Source organism: Dermacentor variabilis, chromosome 6 (assembly GCF_050947875.1).
Source record: "Dermacentor variabilis isolate Ectoservices chromosome 6, ASM5094787v1, whole genome shotgun sequence".
In the NCBI taxonomy this organism is placed as follows: domain Eukaryota; kingdom Metazoa; phylum Arthropoda; class Arachnida; order Ixodida; family Ixodidae; genus Dermacentor; species Dermacentor variabilis.
Window position 1 is genome coordinate 75,115,914 of NC_134573.1, and position 22,346 is coordinate 75,138,259.

Here is a 22,346-nt window from a genome sequence, read left to right on the forward strand (position 1 = left end):
ACTGAAAAACTTTCTGTTCCACTTCTGCTCCGGAATGAAAAAAATATGATTCATAACGGTTCATAACGGTCTTCGTTCGCATGCAAAAATTTTGGAAGCAGAGTAACAGTAAAAAAGTAGTATTTATTGTTCCCAATAATTGAATTAGGCATTCCGAGATCATGCTCAATACCTTGAGTCAGAAGATTTCAGAAGCAGCATGTCATCGAGTATACTCGCCAAAATGCGAGAATGCTGTTTCGATAAAACGAACTTAAATGAACAATGGAACTTGAATAACAAAGCGTTGTACCCATAGAAGCACGTACCCATCGTATGCACAAGCCCTAGGTTTTACTACGATGCCGATCTGCTAGTGGACCGAGCGACAGGCTTAGATTAGTGGAGCTCTGGACCCTGCTATCGCTCGCACTTTCCCTGCCTGAGATATGCGCTAACGCTGACTTTGCCTGAAGTAGGTTGTTTCAGATTGCCGACTTTCTCGTTGAACCGAAAACTGACAGAAAATATTTCGGTTTCATTCTGAAACAAAATAATAGTGTTTCAGTTACATTCTCGCTCCGATCAAAAATGTCACTTTTGTTTCTGTTTCGTTCCGACATACTGCTTTATACATTCTCTGGCTATCTCTATGCTTTTATGAAAAAAGTTAATAAATTGTGCAGAGCTTGTACTTTGTGACATTTCATTTTTGCATTCTTCATTCTATATTGGACGTCTGACCGAGTGCTTTATCCAAGAGGTAACGTAAGTGCATTGGCATTCAGGCCATGTCAAAGGCAACGATAAAAGGTGAAAAGAATGGAAAATGAAATGGCTTATCAGAAAATGTGGCCTCTGGGAAAACAAGTAGGCGCAGTACGAGATAAACAGAAAGGACATGAAATGCAATAGTCTAAAGCGATTGCGCGAGATCAGTGCAGAAAGTCCTAAATTATTGATGAACACTTTTTACTAGAAAATGGTGACTTGGCAAGATTTTTTTTTTCCTCGTGCCCTCTCTTTGCACACAAAGTGTTTGTGTGGTAGGCTTTGTGCTATCTCGCTGTCAAGTGCTTGTCATCAGGTAGTACTAGTTAAGTACTTGTCAGATCCTGTCACACCGTTAATGCCATCACATCTTGGCTAATGCCAGCATTTTTAATTCCGGTCAGCAGCACAAGGAACTGCTGTTACGAATGTTAAGAATGGCGCCATGAGGCAGCGTTGGGTTTCCCTGCTGTGTTTTGCCGACATCTTACTTTGCCCCCTACTGACATGATTCCCTTGATAACTCACTCGTTCATGCAGTATTCTGGTTTCATTGCTTATTCGTGGTGGAATAAAACACTCAGTCATTGTGTGACCTTGTAATTCCTGTTGTATTAAGACCATAATACATCTTATACTACGATTACTATCTTCCTTCTGTGTTTTGTGCATTTTGTCGTCCCAGGCTGGGATAATGCAGTGATTCTATTCTAATCTTTTTCACTCTTTGTCAGCAGTCCGAGCGGCGCCGCTCCTGCGTTATCACCATGGTTGGCCGATCGCGAGTAGTGAATGCTAGAAAAGAGATGGAACCAGACAAAAGGAACCGCTACATTATGTGCCAGCCTTAGTCTCGGCATTACAGGGTTAAAATCTTTCATGATCTGCTCCAATAGGAGTGCATCACACCATCGTTTGGCTTTCGGTGCTGTAAATGTCGGCACTGAACCCAACCCTCCTTTTTGTTGGCATTTGTGCACTTCTTTCGTGTTCCCCTCAGCGAGAAGAGAATGTCACGAAACAGGAGGCTTCCCGAATTAATTTGTTTCCTGCACAATGCTCTCGCAGAAAGGCTCAGCGCCCATTGACCAGATCCAGCCAGGCATGAAGCTGCTTGTGCTCGAGGAAGAAAACCCGCTGAATGGCTGGGCTGCTTCCGTAAGTGTTTTGCTTTCTGTCGACTACATGCCTTTTCATGCTCCCTGATAGGAAGAAGCTTTTTCAATCTAATGTTGTTGCCTCCCCGCTCCCCCCCCCTTTCTCTACCAAAAAGAAAGGCTAAATTTGCTGAAGTATTAGGTTAACCATCTTTAGCTTGCTTTAGCATAAGCTGAGGAGGTCACGCTGAAACATTTGTCTGAAATGTGCAACATCAGCTTAGCAACGGGCAGCAGACAAGATCTGTTGCATGCTTTTTAAATGCAAGTAGTCCTTTGTAGGGCTTGGTTGTATAGAACAGATAACTGGTGCTTTCGTAGTGATGTAGTCAATACAGTCGACTTCTGTTAATTTGACCCTGATGGGACAGAAGAAATTGAAATAGTTATTTAGTGGGTCAAATTAAACAGGATGCAGAAAAAATGTCAAAATACATCGTTGATTTATTTGGCAGTATTTTCCTCGATTCTAACGCACCCCTTAACCAAATGTGCGCCCACTTTCTATGTGTACAAAGTAAAAAACTAGCATAGAAATGGCATTAAAGCTCCTAAACAAAGTAGAAATCTAATGTGCATTTGGTTTTTAGCAAGAAAAATTGGCAAAAGTTTAATATGTGTCGCACAATGGTAGCTGGTTTTCTAAGGTCAGCTTTGCCGCAACACATAAGTGTTATGGGTAAAGCATATAAATGCCGATAAGGAGGTCTTGGTATTGTGTGTGATTGCACTGCACAGGCAATTTTCGAGCTAATTGTCTTTAAAGAATGTTTAACATCTGATAAATACTGTAATCAGACATTGTTAACTATGGTTATTGTTTGAAAATCTTCCTAGGGCAGGCCGAAAATAGGCATTTTAAACGAGAGTTTGATGTGTGTTCAGTGCTATCACTGTTCCCTAAGCTCCGCCGAGAAAGATGCTGTCACTAAAGGGGTCACTATTGGGGTCATCACAGAGGTCAGGCGCCTGTGTGCTGAGTGGTGAAGTTTGAATTATCTGGTGAATTCCAATTTTAAAATCGAAATAATGAAAGTTTGGGCCCACAGAAATGCATGGGCGCTGGCCAGGATCTCTGGCAGGTATCGAATTAACAGAATAATCAAAGTAACTGGACTCGAATTAACTCAAGTCTACCGTATCAGGGCAAAGAAACATATCACAGAATGGGATGAGATGAGAGTGCTAGTGAGTTCACAGTGTAGGATGCTGGTGGCACAGCCGGGCACTAGATTAAAGAAATCTGCGAGAACCTGCAAGATGAAGGCAGCCTGTCGAAAAGAAAAGTTGACATTACGTAGATGCTGTAGCAGTGCTAGAGGATGGGGTCAAGAGACGAAGTTGAGCCAAACACGGTGCTGTATTTGTGTCGCCTTGTGTCTCGTGTCCCAGTCTACCAGCGCTGGTGTTGCATTTTATGTTATGGCAAACCAACAAGCCCAATGCAATGCGTTAATGGCATCATGTGGGCTGTAGTGTGGAGTCCCGAAGGAACCAATCTTGAGGAACCCTCATGGGTTTCCAGGAGATATTTGTGTGTTCTAGTAGTGCCCAACAGAGCTCATGAGGGCCTAATGGAGTGCAGGCCTAATAGTGCTTGTGATGGCGGTGATGGTAATAATAATAAAGATGACCCATTTTGCTCATTTATTATCTATTCTCTGACTGTTGCATAACAGGTGCTGAAGAATGTGGGTGGTCGCCTGCTTCTGCGCTATGACGGGTGCAATGACCCCCATTGGGACCTGTGGCTCTTTTACCTGTCCCACCGGGTCAAGGCCCTCGACACACCTTCACATGGCGACCAAAATTATCGACCACCACAGTGTAAGTATGTGGCAACTACTTTCGTTTTCACCACACTCTTGGTAACCAGGGGCCAAAGCTTCTCGGTCGTAAGCATTTCGTTGGTAAGGGCTCCGTGCTATCGGCCACCCACCTTCGCTGATGACGTGTCCAACATCATGTTGGTCTGGCACCTGTGCTTACGTACAGTTCGAGTGTAACAACTTTTTTGTGAATATGGGCCCTGTACTATTGCTCAGGAACCCGTAAAGGTAGTAGACGCTTTTCGGAAATCTTGACCCCTTTCTGTTTCACTGATGTGCCAGTACATTCCAACGTTTCTGTCCCGCCATGTTCCTTTTGACATTCTTTTTGCGAGATGGGAATGTGAGAACCACACCAGGAGGGAATTTGCCATTATCCGTGTCAGTCTTCATTACTGCATGACCAAAAATAAAGTTGCGTTCATTTTATAATATCTGAGACAAAAACCCGGCGTTGTGAGTTGCATAACCTCCGAAAAAAAAAAAAAAAAAACACTGAAAGGTTTTCTTTTACCTTTTGTGTGTGTGCCTTTTGTGGCAATTATGTCACTCACTGACAAGGTTAAGTTGGCTTTCCCGTGAAACAGGATGATTGAAGTATGGTGGCTACACTCGTCACTAAAAGGATCTTTAAATGTTAGCCACGTGTGTGCTTACCACATGCCAAACAGTTGCATGTATACGCACCACACACACACACACAGTCAGTTAGCTATGTTACCATCATATTTTGGTCAAGAGACACTGCAATAAAGCTAGCTAGCTGACAAGGGTCAGTAGCAGTGCTTTTGGTACCCCTTAGGCAGTTCAGCTGTAGTAGCATTTGTGTGGTCGGTCAGCGAACAGAGCTGATGTACAGTCTGCCCCAAAAAATTATGGGACACAAAATTTGCACGAGAAAACTGAATTCCCGTGAAGTCTGTGAACATAGCTTCGAAGCTTTAGTCTGTGTTAGTTTTGGAACCTGCATAGTGATCTATTAAATTGAAGTGCCATGCTTTAAGGGGCGATGTGGCTTTCACATTGCAAAAAATGGCCCCCCAAAAATTGATTTTTTTGAAAGTCACATTTTCAGTTTTTATGACCTTTTTTTTCTATCTGATTCGAAACTATCATCACTGAAAACAGCATAGAAGGGCTATAAAAGCTTTGTTGCATCAATCATAGTGGTGAAACATTTCATGGAAATCACGGAAGAGCATTTTTCAAGCCACAATACCTCTGGATCGGTGTAACCGAGCGCCGCCATCTTGGTCTCGTCGGAAAGCACATTTCTCCATCTTCAAATTTGCCACCTCAGCTAGCACCTCCTTACAGAAACAAACGCACAAAAATCAAAGGATTAAACATCGTCCCAGAGTCTCTGATTGGCCGCACCTGCCATGCGACTCCAGGGCAGTTCACCATTGGTCTGGTGCGCGCTTTGTAGGGGCATCGTCTGCTCGTTGCACCTCGTAAGGTGGAAAGAGCAGACCATGAGCTTTTTGCACCTCGAACACCGTGATCTCGACGAGCATTGAAATGGGTACGATGCGAACATTGCAGAAGCGTGGCCGACCCCTCTGTTATTGGACGTCTCAGATCCACGGTTAGGCATTCCGGGCCTTGACGACGTGGACTTCGCGACCAAGCACTTTGCGCACAGTATCCTCGGATGTGTAGATAGGCCTTTCGAGCATTGGCGCTTTGGACTTCACTTCCAAGTTGCTCCCAAGCACATCGCGCAGGCAATGAGTGCTTGGACCCGCGGCTAAGTCTTTCGAGCATCAGTGCCGGGACCAAGCACACTGCGTGCTTACTCTTCGGATCCACGGATAGGCATTTTGCGCATTGGTGCATTAGACTCGGTGATTAAGAACATTGTACATGGACTCCGCAGACCCACGGCTAAGCATCTCGCACACAATTCCCTCAGACTCAGCTATTGAGCACATTGTGTGCAGACACCTCGTATCCATGACTAGGCATATTGCATATGGGTTCCTGGTGTTCGCCATTCGAACACATTGCACACTGTCGCGGCTAGGGTGGCGTTCAGGGCATGGAATCCGCCAAGCCCATCGACTGCTACGTCAGGTTGTAGAAAATGAAGGAAAAACGGTTTATTTAGCTTATTTACACGGCTCCAGTTACGGAAGCCCACTTCATGCAGGAGCAAGTTAAATGTTCACATCAGAACCCTCTGTCCTCACTCTCGGAAAGTCTCTGCTTTTAATACCGTTGTCTTCCCTACACGAGTCGACTAAGGAATTTGAAGACCGTCCAGCAGCAAATCACCATCGTCGACTCCGTTGTGATACCACACCCATGCTAGCAATAGCCCAGAGTAACTCCGCCTCCGAAGAGACTGGTTTGGAATATGTGGCAAGAAAGCAACCTGCGCCCCTCAGGTTGTCGACGTTGTTCCCCTCCTTTTCATCTTTTGCTCAGACTGACACGTAAAGGGCGGGGTGAGAGCCTTTTGTATGACCCGTCAAGAGTTGGTGTCCACGCGGCGTTAACCTCTGGATAGGTGCTGATGGATGGGTGGTGGTTTGACTTGTGTTAAACGTCCAACTGGGACTCCCTAAATCATCGTCATTGTTCCCCTCCTTTTCATCCTTTGCTCAGACTGACAGGTAAAAGGCAGGGTGAGAGCCTTTCTTGGGACCCTTCAAGAATTGGGTGTCCACGCTGCGTTGACATCTGGATAGGTGCTGATGGTTGGGTGGTGGTTCGACATGTGGCAAACATCCAATTAACATCTTTGTGGTGTTGAGACAGTAACGAAGTCGGACTCTTATTAATTAATTAATTTATTTTTCTTGGTCATGGTTTCTTGACCTACAGTGCAGGTTGGGACTTCACTTCTTGGCTTGATTATTTCAATTCGTTCACGCCCAAATTGTCTAATTAGAAGGTGCCAAGAAAAATTAAAGGTGCAGTGAGAGGAAGGGGAGGGGGAGGGATGAAGTAACCAAGAATGTCACATTTAACTGCTCAGCAACTCACAATACTCACAATACTCAGCTCATTGTGAGTTGAGCAATGAACTGCTCAACTCACAATACTCAGCAAACTTTCCATTGCATTCCGCATGCTCTGCAGGTCCTCACAAGGTTCAAAGGGGAGAGCGTTTGTACAATGCAGTGTTCTCAAAATATGTTAGGTGGTGCAAACATTAGGCGGCAAAAACACAGGGTAAGCCTTAACATAAGTGCTGGCTTGCAAGGCATGCATGTCTCAGTTGCATTGCTGCCCGCGTACCAGTGCCTTTCTAATGTGCAGCTAGCTCCTCAGTCATTCTCTAGAAAACAAAATTCAATATGCTAATGGAAACCTTCATTTAGCCTTCTGGTCATTGCTACAAGAAGACGAAAGTGCATCATTTAATGCGACTGACATTATGTCAGTAGGGGTAAGCCTCCCTACTTGACTTGAGACAGCCATCAGCAAGGCATTATGCAAATACAATTGTGGGACCTGCTGTGCTTTTGTGGGACATTGTGTAATATTTTGTCTACAACCTAGTCAACGTGCTGTTCATAGAGCAGCAGAGAAGAATGTCATTAGGCGAAAGAGAAGGCAAGAAAAGCCCTTCAGACTACAGGAAAAACACTCCAGAAGCCTCACATTTGATAGGACATCACTGCCTACAGTCCTGGTGCCTTTTGATAATGAACGTCTACATTACAACTTTGAAAGCCATTTTCTCGTAACTTTTTTTCTTGCCTCCTACTCAGCTTGTTCCGCCGATTTCTTTGTGACTGCTTGGTCTATTTCAATTCATTTTTTTTACTATGTTCCTTGAAGTGCAGTTCAGTGCGTGGCATTCTTGCTTTCCCAATGCAACCTTTTCTTAATTAATGATTCAACTAGTTATTCACAGTCTAGATGCCTTTTGTGCATTCACCTCATAAATAAATAATCGTGTTGTAAATAAAATAAATCTAAGAATGTCATGCCCTCAACCGTTCATTTTGGAATGCACAGTGCTTTGAATGAGTCTGCTATCACATTTTCTAAGTCATTCAGGGTTGTGACGAGGACAAAAGGAGAAAAAAAATTTGTAAATGATTAAATTGTTGAGATATTACTATCAAATTTCTATGATAACGTCACAGGAACATTACCACTATCTCTGCCCATCTTTATAAAAATCCATGAAGAATTAAGGTACGTAGTTGATTTCTAAAGCCACAAACCCTTTTAGTAAGAGTAAAGCATACAATACAACCTGATTCATAGGTGCCTAAGGTACTGATAGCCGGCATGGTTGTTGTTAAGTAATGTGATTGGCCTCCTGAGTGCATGTAGCACTGTGATTTCTGTGCCAAATTTGGAAGCACAAATATTAATAACATAAATACTTAGAGTTTGTGTTAAATTTTGGATTCAATATCTGGCTTTCTTTTATTGATTCGCCTTGATATTGGATGTGAAATTAGCTATTCAGTATACGCACACCCCTAATATTTGTATCAGTAGTCTAGAGCAAGGGTTCCTAAACTTTCCTTTGGTCACGAGGAACTCCACCAGCCAGCTGTATTTTGTGCGCAGAAGATTGAAAACAGTGTGTTGCTCACTTGCGTAAGCAAGAGGTTGCTGTGCGACTCATGCAGCTTTGTGCCAGTCTCAAGTACCCTGCTGTGGTATCGGTGCTTATTTAGGGAAGTTGTGGGTGTAGCATGAAATGAAGTTGACCAGGAACAGAATTGACCAGGACACATACACAGGAGGCCTGCGTGTCTCGCGTCTTTTCTTTTGTCCATGTATTTTGCATTGATTTGTCATTTCCCAATGCAGCTGAATGCTCCACTTAATAAAGAAAATTTTAACTCGCGAATTCCCGGGCATTTTCGATCAAAGTCATTCTGCACGACCCCATGGCAGCTGTGCTGTGGCTACCATGTTGTGAATAAACACGTTTATGTAATAAGATTCCAGCAGAAATCTGCAAGGTATTACAAAAACAAGACTCTCTTTGAGCAGAATTCCCAGTTGCTGTTTTTTGTTCTTTTTTTGGTGATAATATCATTCGCACTAATACAGACGGCTCTTTTGTGACCAAGTTATTATTAATTAAATCATTTCCCATTCCTGCACTCTTCTAGTAAATTTTGACTGTAAGCCTAAGAGGCATAGCTGGGCCATTTTCTGAGCAGAAAAGAAAGCTGAAATATCAGTAATTGTTTCATCGTTTAGCTCACTTGTGGGGTCTTTCGAACCACACTTTAGATTTTAAGGTTGTAGTAAGAAAAAAAAGTTGGTCTTTTTTTTATAGGTGGTGGCAATTCTGAAGGCGAGCTTGACTGCCAATAAAACCGAGCTAAGCATGCGGTTGACACGCCCTCTTTTGTCGTTCACAGGCATTGAGAATCTGCACTCGCTGGACGAGTGGAAGCGCATACTGCGCGAGTCCATGGGCGAGGCCCAGAAGTACAATGGAAAGATCCTTGCCAACATACTCCAGGTGAGGATGCTGACACTTGTGAGCAACGTGCATTGGAGGGGCCAGCTGCCACATCCGCGTGGTAAACTCTCGAGGACGGGATGCTTTTCGTCCTGCCCCCAAGAAAGCAAAGTCCTGTCTCCTTCCAGTGTTGCCCCGCTCTTTCTAAATTTAGCACATTGATTACACTCGTTGCCCGTCTCATCTTGTTGACTGCACTTTGGCTGTTTGTGTTCCTTCAGCTTCAACTCTGCCCAGTCGGCCGTGCAGGGTTGTTTTGTGTTCGTGACAAGCCGTTCTGCACAGATGCACCTCTGAACTCCTTCTGGCTTTTCTTTTTTTTCCTTCTTCGCTTGTGGTTGCAGCCGCCGGTCCCTCTGTCTGAGCACAGCTTTGAAGTCGGCCACAAGGTGGAGCTGCTGAACCCCTTGAGTCGCACAGAGGCCTGTCCTGCCACGGTCACGGCCAGCTTGGCCTCGGGGCAGTGGTTCCTCGTGCAGGTGAGTTATTGACCCGTCTCTGATGGGGTACGTGCCCATGTTGTGCCCTGTGCTCGCAGAGCTGATGAGCATGATGCTGGCACGCACAGGGCAGTGCCACATAATTCTTCAAGTGTTGCTCAAGACTGTCACAGAGAGATTAAAAAAGCAGCATCTTTTTTTCAAAATGTTTTGTTTTGGTAGAAAATTTTTTTGCAGATTTCCAATGTATTATGCATGTGGCTATTGAATTAGCAACGTTTGTGTGAAAGTAAATCACCAAGACCAGGTATTGGGTGTCGCTTACCAAAGAAACCGTAGCTTTTTTCTTATGCTGTAGTACAAGATTTTCCTGAAAGCTTGTTCGTTATTCCTAGTACCTGCTTAGCCGTAATGAAAGCTGTTATGAGTGAGCCCATTGATGTAAACTCTAGAGGGCACAAATTGGTGTTCATGGTTACGATGCACGTTCTGCGTGCCCTGGCTATAGCCACGCTCGGCCAATTCATGGCACGCCATGTGCAGTAGTACAAGTGAATTTTCACCACAAAGTGTTTGGACAAATAGGGCGAAACCATGGCCATGCACTCAGCATTTATCGATCTCAGATTAAACAGCCTGCATGGATGAAGTCTACTTTGCACACCTAACAACTCTCCCAAATTTTCTATAAAGTTTACGAATTAGGGCTGGTTATATGAACTTACAAATGTTTTGTGAAGTATTGTGAAAAATAAATTCTGTTCATGAAAGAGTTTTTCCCGTCACTCTTCGACCGTACCTTTGGAAGTCTCGTAAAATGTCATCGGAGGGGTACCTGCTTCAGGCAAGTTAATTCAGACAAATTCTTGAAGCATGCGAAATGGGCAACTGCAAAGTCGCCGGGTGTGATCTCAAAACAGTGCATTGTTTGTCAGTTCGTGCTATTCAAAGTTTGCTTCTGCTTGTCTGCTGCATCTGAAGTTATATATGATCACTAATAGAGTGTGTATGTGTCCCATAGAAGGTGTGCGTTTAGGGCTAAGTAAAAACAAAATCTATGCTGGTCGGCACCCTACAGCAGCTTGAGCATGAGCAGCTGCAACATCACATGGCTGAAAAACCAGCTGCAGCTGTAGATCAGTTATCGAAATATTGGCTGCATGAGAAGCTTGAACACGTGTATCTTATTTACTTTTAACATAACCATTATCTCAGCTCAAACTTGCTTGTCTTTTAAAAAAATTGTTTTTTTGAAGGAGTCTCAATCATGACTTGCAAATTTGTGAAGTAAAATCTCGCTCTAGAACTTTTTAAAAATTAATTTTTCTCTCACACAAATAATACGTGAAATAAGTTACCCTAGGATGTTGTTGCTCACATGTCTGAGATGCACTTGTTTTCACATTTATCATAATTGTATTTGCTGTATTTGTTGTTTTTTATTTCATACTGTGTTTACTCAAACTTCTGTGTGATTTCTGTAGCTGCTTCTGCTGTAATGCCTTTGATGGTGTTGAAAATATTTTAAACAAATAAATAAAATCATTTTCGAAATGTGGTGAAAGAAGAGAAAGCAGCTTTTTGCAGCGCATAATGTGCAGTTGCTGAAAGTTGCACGCATGTCTTCAAAAATTTTTTTTTTTGTAGGTGGATGACCTCAGGCATCCCGCAGAAGCACCCCCACTGGTTCGCTGCTGCCATGCGCGGTCGCAGACTCTTCTGCCAGTCGGCTGGGCTCAAAAGAATGGGCTGTCCCTCCTGGCACCCCCGGGTGAGTGGGGAACGAACCAAGTTTTTGCTCTTTCATCTGTAGGTGGTGCCCAAACCGTACCCCCAGCAATGGCCTCCTCTTTGTAATGGAAGCCATTCTTGAAGGCCATGCCTTTGTGTACTGTAAGCACTGGAAGCGGTGGCAGTAGCTAAAAACACATCACGATGTCAATACTTTGGACACCACACTTTGAGTACGAGTAATCAGAAAGGCATCGCATAAGAAAGATTCATTAGAGTTAACGACCTTGCATCATGACTGAATGTGCACTAGACCTACAATATAAATGACTTACAGTGCATGTACAACAACCGCTTTTTCTAATATAGGAAGTCTCATCAACATCCTTCAGAACACCTTAATGATGAGCACAGACGGTGACACAAAAGCACTACTCACATGAAATCAAAGACACTGAAACGCATTAGTTCACTGTGCTTCTGTGGAGAGTTTAATTTCACGATAGGTATTGCTGAGAGACAGCAGAGACTACTGGGCATGCATACAGTAATGTTTAGGAGAGCAGCAACGTTGCTCTTGCCAGTGGGGCACCACTGCCGTGAGATGTTGTCGGTGCGCCGATGCATAACTGTGCTCAGCATTCTTTTTGTGCTAGATGTGGGCACCTTGTCAGTGAGGATAATTTTACTTTGGAAGGGTTCCTACCCAGTTAAAGCTGTCACTGAACAGTGGTGCCCTGTTGGCACGTGGTAATTGGTGGTTGGCAACTGTCCTGGCTGTATGCAAGTCTGTGAAAGCATTTTTAACGGATCGTAGTTGATGACCACAGTTAGTGCGTGCTAACTTTAGCATGCAATTTGTTTTAAACAACATTGCTGCTGTCGATGTTCAGCCGTGAGCAAAGCTATGGGGGCTATTTGCCACCTTGAACATGAGCTGAATACCATGCTTTATTAATTGCTATTTTGAACTGATCAAGAAATAAGGCTGCCTTTTTGAAGTAGCATAATTTCATCCCTTCAGGTGGATTACTTGGTGAGCAGGGCATAACTTGGCACAACAAAGCACAGTACTTAGCTAACTAATTTACAAATGTTTCACAAATCCTTAGTGACTTTAGAGCATGTGCTGCAGTTGAAAAAAAAAAAAATGTAAGTTTGGCTGAAGCCACAGGCTAGCATCAGTTTTGAAGTACAGTCACCAATTGTCTTGTTGGATGCAGTGGATGGCTTCTGGTTTGGGTAGGCTAGAACAGTAGCACTTCTTTTTGTTGATAATTTCAGTTTCAAGGTGGTGAGGAAGCATATAAGAACAAAAACAGGTCTTCTTGCTTGTTGCAATGGACAAGTTTGCATGGCTTCATGCAGGCGGGGTCTGATAAATAAGATAAGCATGCTGTGAGCCATCCAAAACTTGAGTTGTCATTATCCATTACACCTATGGGGTGAGTGTTGTTATTAAACATGTCAACAGTTGAGCGTGTTTAAATTTTCTATTGGCAGCTGTGACATCCCCAAAATATGCTGCAAGAGATTTCACCTTGCGGCACATGATGGGAGGTTATTGGGAAATTATTTAGTGGTGGCGTGTTGTTGTATTTCATGGCACACTTAACAGCACGAATACAGCTTATCGCAAGGAATTCAAGGCCAGATGGCCATTCTCAACAGTGGGCTGCTGCTTTACTTTTGGCAATGGGCGTGTAATAGTGAAGTGGTAAATAATAGAGCTTTATAGGGGCCCTCAGACGCTTTTCGAACATAGTAAGAAAATGTTGCCGATGTGTTAACGAGGCTCTTGTGAATATGTGAACATGCCAGATATCATTGCACTCCATGCATCAGGGAATTTACAATCTCGTACCAAAAGCGGTGAAAAAAAATTGCTTGCTCACGCTTCTGCGATGTTGTCGTACAGCGTCATTGCAAGCAGCTGGACTCGCCGCAGCTATTGGCTGATTTTGTGATTGCGAGGACATTATCAGTAGCACGTTTGTTGCTCATTTGAGTTAAATAAATCAAAAATATATATGTCTGCGATCTGAAAAAGACAGAAAAACCATTTCATCTTTGCACTGCCGGTCTAAACACCACAGCTGCGCGTTGCTGCATCTGCTGTGCACGCACGGCCTCTGAGATGAAAAGCGTAGTGTAGATACCGTGGCCGCCACGGGGTGCCACCACGAGTTGTCTCACGTTCAACCTTTAGGCTGGGCCAGCACCGCATTGCTCCCTTGCACCCCCTTGTCGTCTCCCCCTTGTAGTTTCCAGAGTACCAGTGTAAAGGAATGGAGAGGAAAAGCCGCTGATTGGCCTGATAACTATGCCTAACCTCGCTTGTGCCTGAAGGATTAGAAAAATGTTTGCATTGGGAGATTCGTGAGGCAAAGTAATATACGCTGAGGCAACGTAATATACGCTGAGGCAACGTAATATACGTTGAGGCAACGTAATATACGGCAACGTAATATACATGTCATTCTATGATTAGTTAGAAAAGTGTTTCAGAGCACCTTTAAGCTAATTGAGCATAACAGTTTGTCAGAGCGAGTGCCTGCACCGCCTTAGGCAATCCAGCCACAGAGATTCAATGGTCCTATATGCCACAGGCAATCTAAAAAAAAAAGTTAGTTTGGAACAAAAGTAAACATGTAGGCTGTAAGCAGGCAGTAAAGGCTGTTCATGGTTCATAGAGCGTACCTTTGTAATGATAATAAAAACTTTAATGTGCCAAAAGTGCTAAATGATATGCTCTCCAAGGCACTTGGCGTTTAAATGTTGAAACACAGTGCATTCGCTGTTGATGCCTGTATCGCTTTTCTCGGTTGCTACAGATCTGAGGACTTTACATGCTTTGTTTTTCTCATATTGCAGGCTACCTGCACGAGACATTCAGCTGGGAGGAGTACCTCAGGTCGTGCGCAGCTAAAGCAGCGCCAAGGTCGTGCTTTCACCTGGTGAGCGTTGTTGTTTTGGAAGCTCATTTGCTCTTTTCCCAGGTGCAAGGTCTCTGGGTCTTTGGAGAATACTATGATAACTTGAGTCATCCTGCAGGTGTGAGTTCTCACTGAACCATCATGCTGCTCGTAATTGTTATCCAGCTCTGAGTCGTTGCACAAATCCTTTTTGTCACAAACTAGCAATCTTGAGATAACATGGAGGGATCACTCATTCCCTAAAAGACATGCAGACGACAAAGGCACACAGCTCTGTGTAGTAATAGCAGTTCTCACTGTCTTTAGGCATCATTTCTATTGAAATATAAATTTTGCAGTCACTCCAGGCCGCACTCGCGGCTTTGGCATCATGTCCTGGCTCTGGGCGGCAAAATACAGGGCATATAAACAATGGTACCATTCACACCACACAGTAAAACAGCCCAATTTCTCACCGAATGAAGCCTGTCGTGGGTTAACGTGTCCTTCAACATTTAGCCTAGTGCAACAACCCAGGGACAGGCAAAACAGAAGGGTGGGTCTAAAGATTAATCTTCAGAAAACTAAAGTAATGTTTAACAGTCCTGGAAGAGAACAGCAGTTTATGATAGGTAGCGAGGCACTGGAAGTGGTAAGGGAATACATCTACTTAGGGCACATAGTTACCACGGATCCGGATCATGAGACTGAAATAATCAGAAGAATAAGAATGGGCTGGGGTGCGTTTGGCAGGCATTCTCAGATCATGAACAGCAGGTTGCCATTATCCCTCAGGAGAAAAGTGTATAACAGCTGTGTCTTACCAGTACTCACCTACGGAGCAGAAACCTGGATGCTTACGAAAAGGGTTCTACTTAAATTGAGGATGATACAACAAGCTATGGAAAGAATGATGGCTGTAACGTTAAATGGGGAATAAGAAGAGACCACATTGGGTGAGGGAACAAACGCGAGTTAATAGCATCTTAGTTTAACTCAAGAAAAAGAAATGGGCATGGGCAGGGCATGTAATGAGGAGGGAAGATAACCGATGGTCATTAAGGGTTACGGACTGGATTCCAAGAGAAGGGAAGCGTAGCGGGGGACGGCAGAAAGTTAGGTGGGTGGATGAGATTAAGAAGTTTGCAGGGACAACATGGCCACAATTAGCACATGATCGGGGTAGTTGGAGAAGTATGGGAGAGGCCTTTGTCCTGCAGTGGGTGTAGCCAGGCTGCTGCTGCTGCTGATGATGATGACAACGACGACGACGATGATCATGATGATGATGATGATGATGAAGAACAACAACCCAGGGTGCAGTTAGGGTGGCAGAATGCTAGCTGTGCTTGCAATGAACGCTGGAAGCACGAAGACATGGCAGTGTGGGAACAAGAAGCCGAGGCAAAATGGAAATGTTGACAAGACCTGGCACTTAGGACCAGGAAGTGAGCACACATTATGTGTGGCAGCAAATACAGTATTTTTATATACGATACCCATTTAAAAAAGATAAAAAAATAATTGGGCCTTATTTCATGCAATACTTTAATGCCTTGCAATCGCTGACCGTGCTTCAATCTTTGGGAGATGTTGCAGTATCATTTTGTTCAGTTGTCAGCATTCTTGGAGAAACAAGTTTTCCAGCGGCATGTAGTACAAGGCATGCCTGAGATCGGAGCCAGTCAGCGTTTCGACTTGGGTGCTTGTTTTCACCTGTGCAACGAGTGAGGGGAAATTGAGTGAAACCATGCAGACGCTGAGAGCCAAAGGTGTCAAGCTAATGGCATTGGCAAGCTTTTTGTTTGTTTTATATTTATGTTTCTTACAGAACCAAGCACCTCTCCCTAGTGTACATTGTGAAAAGATTGCAATCTTTTAAGGCCTCTAGATTTGGACTATAGAAAAATGGGAGATGAAAGATGCCTTGCTCCATAGTGATTTCATGAATAGTATTAGCGATTTAAGAAGGTCTTAACAGGTTGTTGTTGTATTGAAGAAAGCGTTCTTGTGGGTCCTTGCACTTTAGTAATGCTGCTTTCTGTTGATTGGTCTAGCCTGGCTGCCATTCATATTGTCTTCTGTGCAGGAAGAAGACAGCCTAGGCTTTGAGCCAAACCAGAAGCTGGAGGTGGTTAATGGCAAGAATCCCAACGAGGTATGGATGCGCTTCCTTCTTTGGTTGTTGAGGATTACTATCGTCACTGACAAGCCAAGAATCCAGCGATGCATGCCTCAATGTGAAGTTGTTTACATGTGCTTGAGCACTACCTGCTCAGTGGCTGCAGTGTTCTGTTGCTTTGTGGCTGTGGGTTGTAGGTTATGGGCTTAATTCTCGGCTGCAGCCGCCACATTATGATAGAGACAGAAACGAAAGGAAAAAAAGAAAGAAAAACATTCGTCTACCCAGATTTAGGGGCACATTAAAACAGGTCAAGTGGTCTGTTTACCGGAGCCCTACACTATGACATCCTTTATGGCCCACAATGCAGCTTCAGGATGTTAAGCTTAATTTTTATTATCAGTACCTTCTTGTTTTATTCATAGTAAGTCGATTACCTGTCTGTTGTCACTGCCAGGCCAAAATCAGTGGCTTCCTCAGTGAAAGGAATTGCGGTTCTTTCTGTCCTAGGAAGGCGAAGTGGACATGGTGGACATAGTGGAAATAGTTGTGTGGTGGAATGGTTTCACCACTTAGTTGACGGATGACACCACTCTTAGTCCTACCGAGGAAATCTAAATATGTGCAGCATAAAGCAGGCTGGCTTGATGAGGGAATGACATGCATCTCTGGCTTATGCTGGGTGAAAGATGCAGATACTGCCTCGGTGCATGGTAATAAATAAAATGGACTTTGGCATTTGAAATCTGCAAGAAATTCAAGCACAAATGGGTGAGTGCTTTAACTGGCAGAGTCGTTCGTACAGCCTTACTTTCTCAGGGCAACAATCTATGTAGTGCACATAATTGGGCAAATTGTTCTATAGCACACCATTATAATATGGAACACCAGATTTCCAGATTTTCATTCAAAGGAGCCCTGAACCACTTCTTATACAAATTGAGAAATGCATTTGAAGTTAAAGTAGACTATTTCAGAAATACCCTGCTGCAAAAATTAATTCAATGCATTCAGCAGAAGTGGAGTTATTGGCAGTCCAAGATGGCCTGTGATCAACATTGCGGTGTTCCCACTCCTTCTTCAATGGCCTGCACTGCAGAGGCTACGGCGAAGTGGGGCGTGCCCACAACACTCCACCTACCGAACGTCATCGTGGCGCTGTTCAAATTTGGCTTTGAAGGTTCACACAGACTTCCGATTTTGTCACCTACGACAAGCCAAACTCGGAGGCTATCCCTCAACTTACAGTTCAGTTCACGGTGTCGCATCCCTTTGCTGTGCTACATTGTAGTAGAGGATGAGCAAATCGTGAACAAGGTGAATGCAGGAGCCAACGTTTCGACAAGTGAACTTGTCTTCTTCAAGGCGGCGTACGCTTTCCTCGCCACAGTGTATATAGGTGGGGTTCTTCTAAAGGGGAGAGGGTGTGAGGCGGGAGGGTGCGGAAACGAGGGAAGGTGTGTTAGCGTGTCAAATTGAAAGTAAAGGAATGCTGTGCACAAGGTCAAAGCCGGGGCCACCCCCCCCCCACCCCGGTCTGTCAACGCACGCGTGTTAGCCGGCGTGTCAAGGGTGTCTGACACGCCGGCTGAAAAAAAAAAAAAAAGGAAGAATGAAAGAAAAAGAAAAGAGAGGGGGGATACGCCAAAAAATCAAACTAAGTGTTGTTGCCTATAGCTTGAAGTTTAGCATAGCGAATAGATTCTAAAGCTCCCTTTGAAATGTTCATGCCTATTGGTTGCAATGTCTTGAACTTATGGATAAGGTATGATTCTCTGTATTTTCTTTCTCGTTCAGAACGGAAATTTGACTGTAAGATTTAAAGTTTAAGTTCATCAAAGTTATGACCTGGTTGGTTGAAATGCTCGGTGACGGCTTTGGGAAGCTTTTTAGCTGTGTCCGCGCGATGTCTGTTTAATCTGACGTTCATTGATTGTCCTGTTTCACCGATATATTGTGTTTCACAACCAATAGGCATGAACGTTTCAAAGGGAGCTTTAGAATCTATTCGCCATGCTAAACTTCAAGCTATAGGCAACAACGCTTAGTTTGATAACTTGCTGTGAACTTCCCGATTTTAGAATATTTGACAGGTGGCAAATCATACTGCTGAAGTTAACAGTGAAAAGGCGCCTGCTTGTTACTGTCAGTGCTGCCTGCGGCCAACGTGCAGACCTTCATATACTAGAACTGGCATACTGGCATACTAATTTGGAGTTCCCTTTAATAAGAGTAGACAATACTGTATATATTGATTTCTGTGTACCCAAATTACTGGTATATTGTTAAATTCTTGTTATGCAATGCTAGGAGGCTACTGAGCATGTGAAGCACCCCCTTTTCTTGCATCAAAATTTGTAAGCATTCAGTTTTGTGACAAATTTTCTGGTATTCAATATTTGATTCAATATACAACTTTTTTCTTGATTCCATTGGATATTCGACTTGAAATCTACTATTTGGAATTCGCACACCTCTAATTATAAGTGCTTTCTCTCATGCTGGTGCATTGTGTATGGCGCAATCTACTCTTAAATCATACACCTAATTAACATTCAAACCAAACATAACTTGTATTTATCATCAACTTCATCCTTGTCCTAATTTGCACTCTTCTTTTGTTCCCTATAAATTCCGCGCAATGTTTCTTCTAGGTGCACTTTTTGACATGAGCCTTTCTTTTTTTTCTCGTTTGCTGCCTTTAGTTGTGTGTTGGAACAGTGGAGCGGGTTTGCCCACCCCTGGTGTGGGTCCGCCTGGAGGACAGTGTCGAGGGCGGCACCAGGGTGGTGCTGCCCCTGCGCTCGCAACAGCTGTTCCCTGTCGGGTGGTGCGGTTCGAACGGGTGGCCCCTTCGACCACCCCGCGACTGGGCCCCTCCAGGCCGTCCTTCCGCACCGTCACCACTTAGGCGTGCAGGTGGCAGCACAGCAGCGCCGTCGTCATCCGCAGCGGCTGCCGACAAAACCAGGTGCTGTGGGAGCATCAGTCATCCATATTATAATGAACACTGCTAGAGTAGAACACCATCAATTCAGTAGCGGTAGGAAGTGCAAGAGAGGCACTTCAGTTTCGTGATGGGAGCAGCCGGGACAGAAAGACTCCACCTGCGAGCAACAGTTTGGACTGCCAGGCAGGGCTTGTTCCAGACCTACGTGAAAGCACAAACACACATTACAGGCACTAAAGTATATACCATATATCAATGGGGACCCAGGTCTTCCTGCTTGTCAACGGTGTGAAGCCTGCCTGTCCCTCCACTAAACACACCTTGTGATAGTACCCCGCCACCTCCACTTTCAGAAAGCTGGGAGAAGTGGATCACTCCCCCACGTAAGTTCGAAAAAGTGCGGTGATGGCTGCTGGGGTAGCACATCAAGAATTTGCTGAGCCAGGAGGCATGAGCCTACCAAGGAGGCCCGAATTGAAACCTAAGTTCTTATAGGACTCGTAAATGTTATTTCTTACTCCTTAGAAGCACATGGACATTAATTTGGTTTATTAAATAATGATCTTTCAAAAGCAAACAAAGTGATTATGTCAAAGTGAGACAACACCTGTTCGAGCCAGCTATTGCTTTTTTGAAAGGCAAATAAAGGCAGCTGCTCGAGTGGCTCTTCATAATACTGTTCTTGTGAAGGTAGTGCTATTTATTTTTTTACAAGAAAACAGCTTGCAATGGAACACCTTGTATGTTTCCCATGTACTGATAAAATATGTACTTTTACAGATAAATATGCTAATTGTAGATGACCAAATTTGGTTAAACCTGGGAGTATGCCACTTTTTCGGGGAAGAAATGAGTGGTTCCAATATTACTGTAGCCTGGTGCAAGTTGTTCATTTGCAAATCTTGTTTGTACCCAAACTGCCATGCCACTGTTGCCATGCAAAGCAGAGTAGTAAGTTTTTCACTCATTGTTTATTGTGGTAACATGTCTTCCTCTTTCTTTTCACTGCAGCAAGAAGTCAGGATCCGTGGAGGCCAAGTCAGGTGAGAGCGGGTACATTGCATAGTTCCTGGGATTGCTCCATCCTTGCAGGGTCAGCCTTGTTGCGGAAGATATAGCACAAAAGAGCTAACCCGTAAGATTAGACAACAGGATGACTTTAGTCTCATGTGTTGGCTTCTTTTGTGTTGTATCTTCTGACATGAACCAATACCAACTAGATCAAGAATGAGCCCTACTCAGCCTCCTTTGCACCTAGTTTCCTTTAGCCGTTTCACAGAAAGGAGGACCAAGTGCTTAGTATGCATTTTGTAGTGATAGCTGTTAAAGGTTCTTTCTTGGCTCAAAATGGTGTTCTGAGGCGACTAGGAGCAATGTTAATACTCATCCAAGTCAGCTGCCCAGGTAGATGCGAGCTGACTCAGTATGGGGTAATAGGTGTTGGACAGAGGTAGCATCCAGGCTGCCTCTGTCCAACACCTATTAGGGCCATTGCACCTATGGCCCAGGCTGGGCCATAGGTGCAATGGCATCGTGCTATTAGCCGCAGGGTTGCCACAGGGCAATCATTGGGTCATCACAGGCCTACTGCAGAGCCCATCCTAGGATATGTACGAGTCTGATAACAGGCCCCAGCTGTCACTGTAACTGCATTATTGATTCACACAACCCTGTGCGTATGTTTTCGTTATATACTCGAACCTCACTATAAGGAAGTTGAATGGGAATCCAAAGTAACTTTTTTATATCCATTACTTCGCTGTACCGACTATTGCTATCTGCTTCAGTATATGCCCATTGATATGCACAACTTTAAACATGCAAAGAAGGCTGTGGCTCTGTGGCCCACTGAACGATTATGCAGCCGCATATGTGATTAAGTTCAATAAAGCAACAGCAGAGAACTCTCTGCCGTGTGCGGCACGCAACTTTTTAGCCCCCGACGTGACAGTCGTTATGATGGCGTCCTTAAGTTCCAATGTGATTGTCTTTCGATTCCACTTTCCACTTGCCTTGCTGATATTGTCACGAGACCCGTCAAAGTGCAGTTAAACCTCGATGTAACGAAGTCGGTAAAATTGGCAATTTGCTTCATTATATCGAAATTTCGTTGTATTGAAATTAACCTTTTATGCACACAAGTACAGTTGCCGATCGATTTTTCTTACACGGAAAAGGGCCGCAGAACTTTCAGATTAATTAATTAATAAATTCGGAAGTCGGCGACGAATGATACTGTTTCATTCCACATACGTCGACAATATCTTCACATCGGCGGTACGAATTAAGTGAAGCCAGCCACGCTTCCGTGTGCACTCTGCTTCCGCGGCTGATAGCATCGCCCGCACGTGGACGACGCTATCGGGAAAAGCGCCGGCAGTGGGGAGCGAATGCTTCATCTGCCTCTCGCTTCAACGGGTCACCGAAAATCGAGATTACACAACCTCGAATGCTAAATGCGCGGGAAGACGGCTTACATGGTGAAACGCCATCTCGGCACCCCTACTCATTGCATATGCGGCTGATTACCTCTAAAGCAGGGTGCAATGGTTGCGTATGCGCTCAGCCACACATAAAGCCATGTGCAGCGTGCCAGTAATCGGGATGCCTGCCAAATTACCCCCAGTCCGCCCCCTCGTAGGCGCTTGATCACATTATCGCGAACTCGCTCCCCTTACCCTCTTTCCCTTTGCTCAGGTGGGGAGGCGGCACTCGTGAAGCCACCATCTTTCTTGTCCCACCCTCGCACACTTCATTCGCACCTAAAGCACACAGTGCGCAGGGCGCCACAGGATCTTATCGCACTTGGACTTTATACGAAACATGATGCGGCTTCACTTCGGCAGTCGCTCTTGTCGCGCTGCGTGTGATTTAAGAGGTGTGTTTGCAAGCAGATGCTTGTAATTCAATCATTTGACCATCTACATCCGCGGAAGTTTCTGTTTCATTATATTCAAATTGCACACAAACACACTTTGTTATATTTAGGTACTAACTACA

General features: G+C 44.3%; 1 protein-coding gene across 4 annotated transcripts in view; it reads left to right on the top strand.

Annotated features, from left to right (window-relative positions):
- LOC142584874 (scm-like with four MBT domains protein 2) overlaps positions 1-22,346 on the top strand; it is a 61,022-nt gene that overhangs the window by 10,454 nt on the left and 28,222 nt on the right. For all 4 annotated transcript variants that reach the window (XM_075695189.1, XM_075695188.1, XM_075695190.1 and 1 more), the window contains exons 6-14: positions 1,819-1,908; positions 3,587-3,734; positions 9,085-9,188; positions 9,533-9,667; positions 11,276-11,399; positions 14,234-14,316; positions 16,364-16,432; positions 19,102-19,367; positions 20,358-20,389. In XM_075695189.1, coding sequence (XP_075551304.1) covers positions 1,819-1,908; positions 3,587-3,734; positions 9,085-9,188; positions 9,533-9,667; positions 11,276-11,399; positions 14,234-14,316; positions 16,364-16,432; positions 19,102-19,367; positions 20,358-20,389 — 1,051 coding nt within the window. The remainder of the gene's footprint in view (positions 1-1,818; positions 1,909-3,586; positions 3,735-9,084; positions 9,189-9,532; positions 9,668-11,275; positions 11,400-14,233; positions 14,317-16,363; positions 16,433-19,101; positions 19,368-20,357; positions 20,390-22,346) is intronic.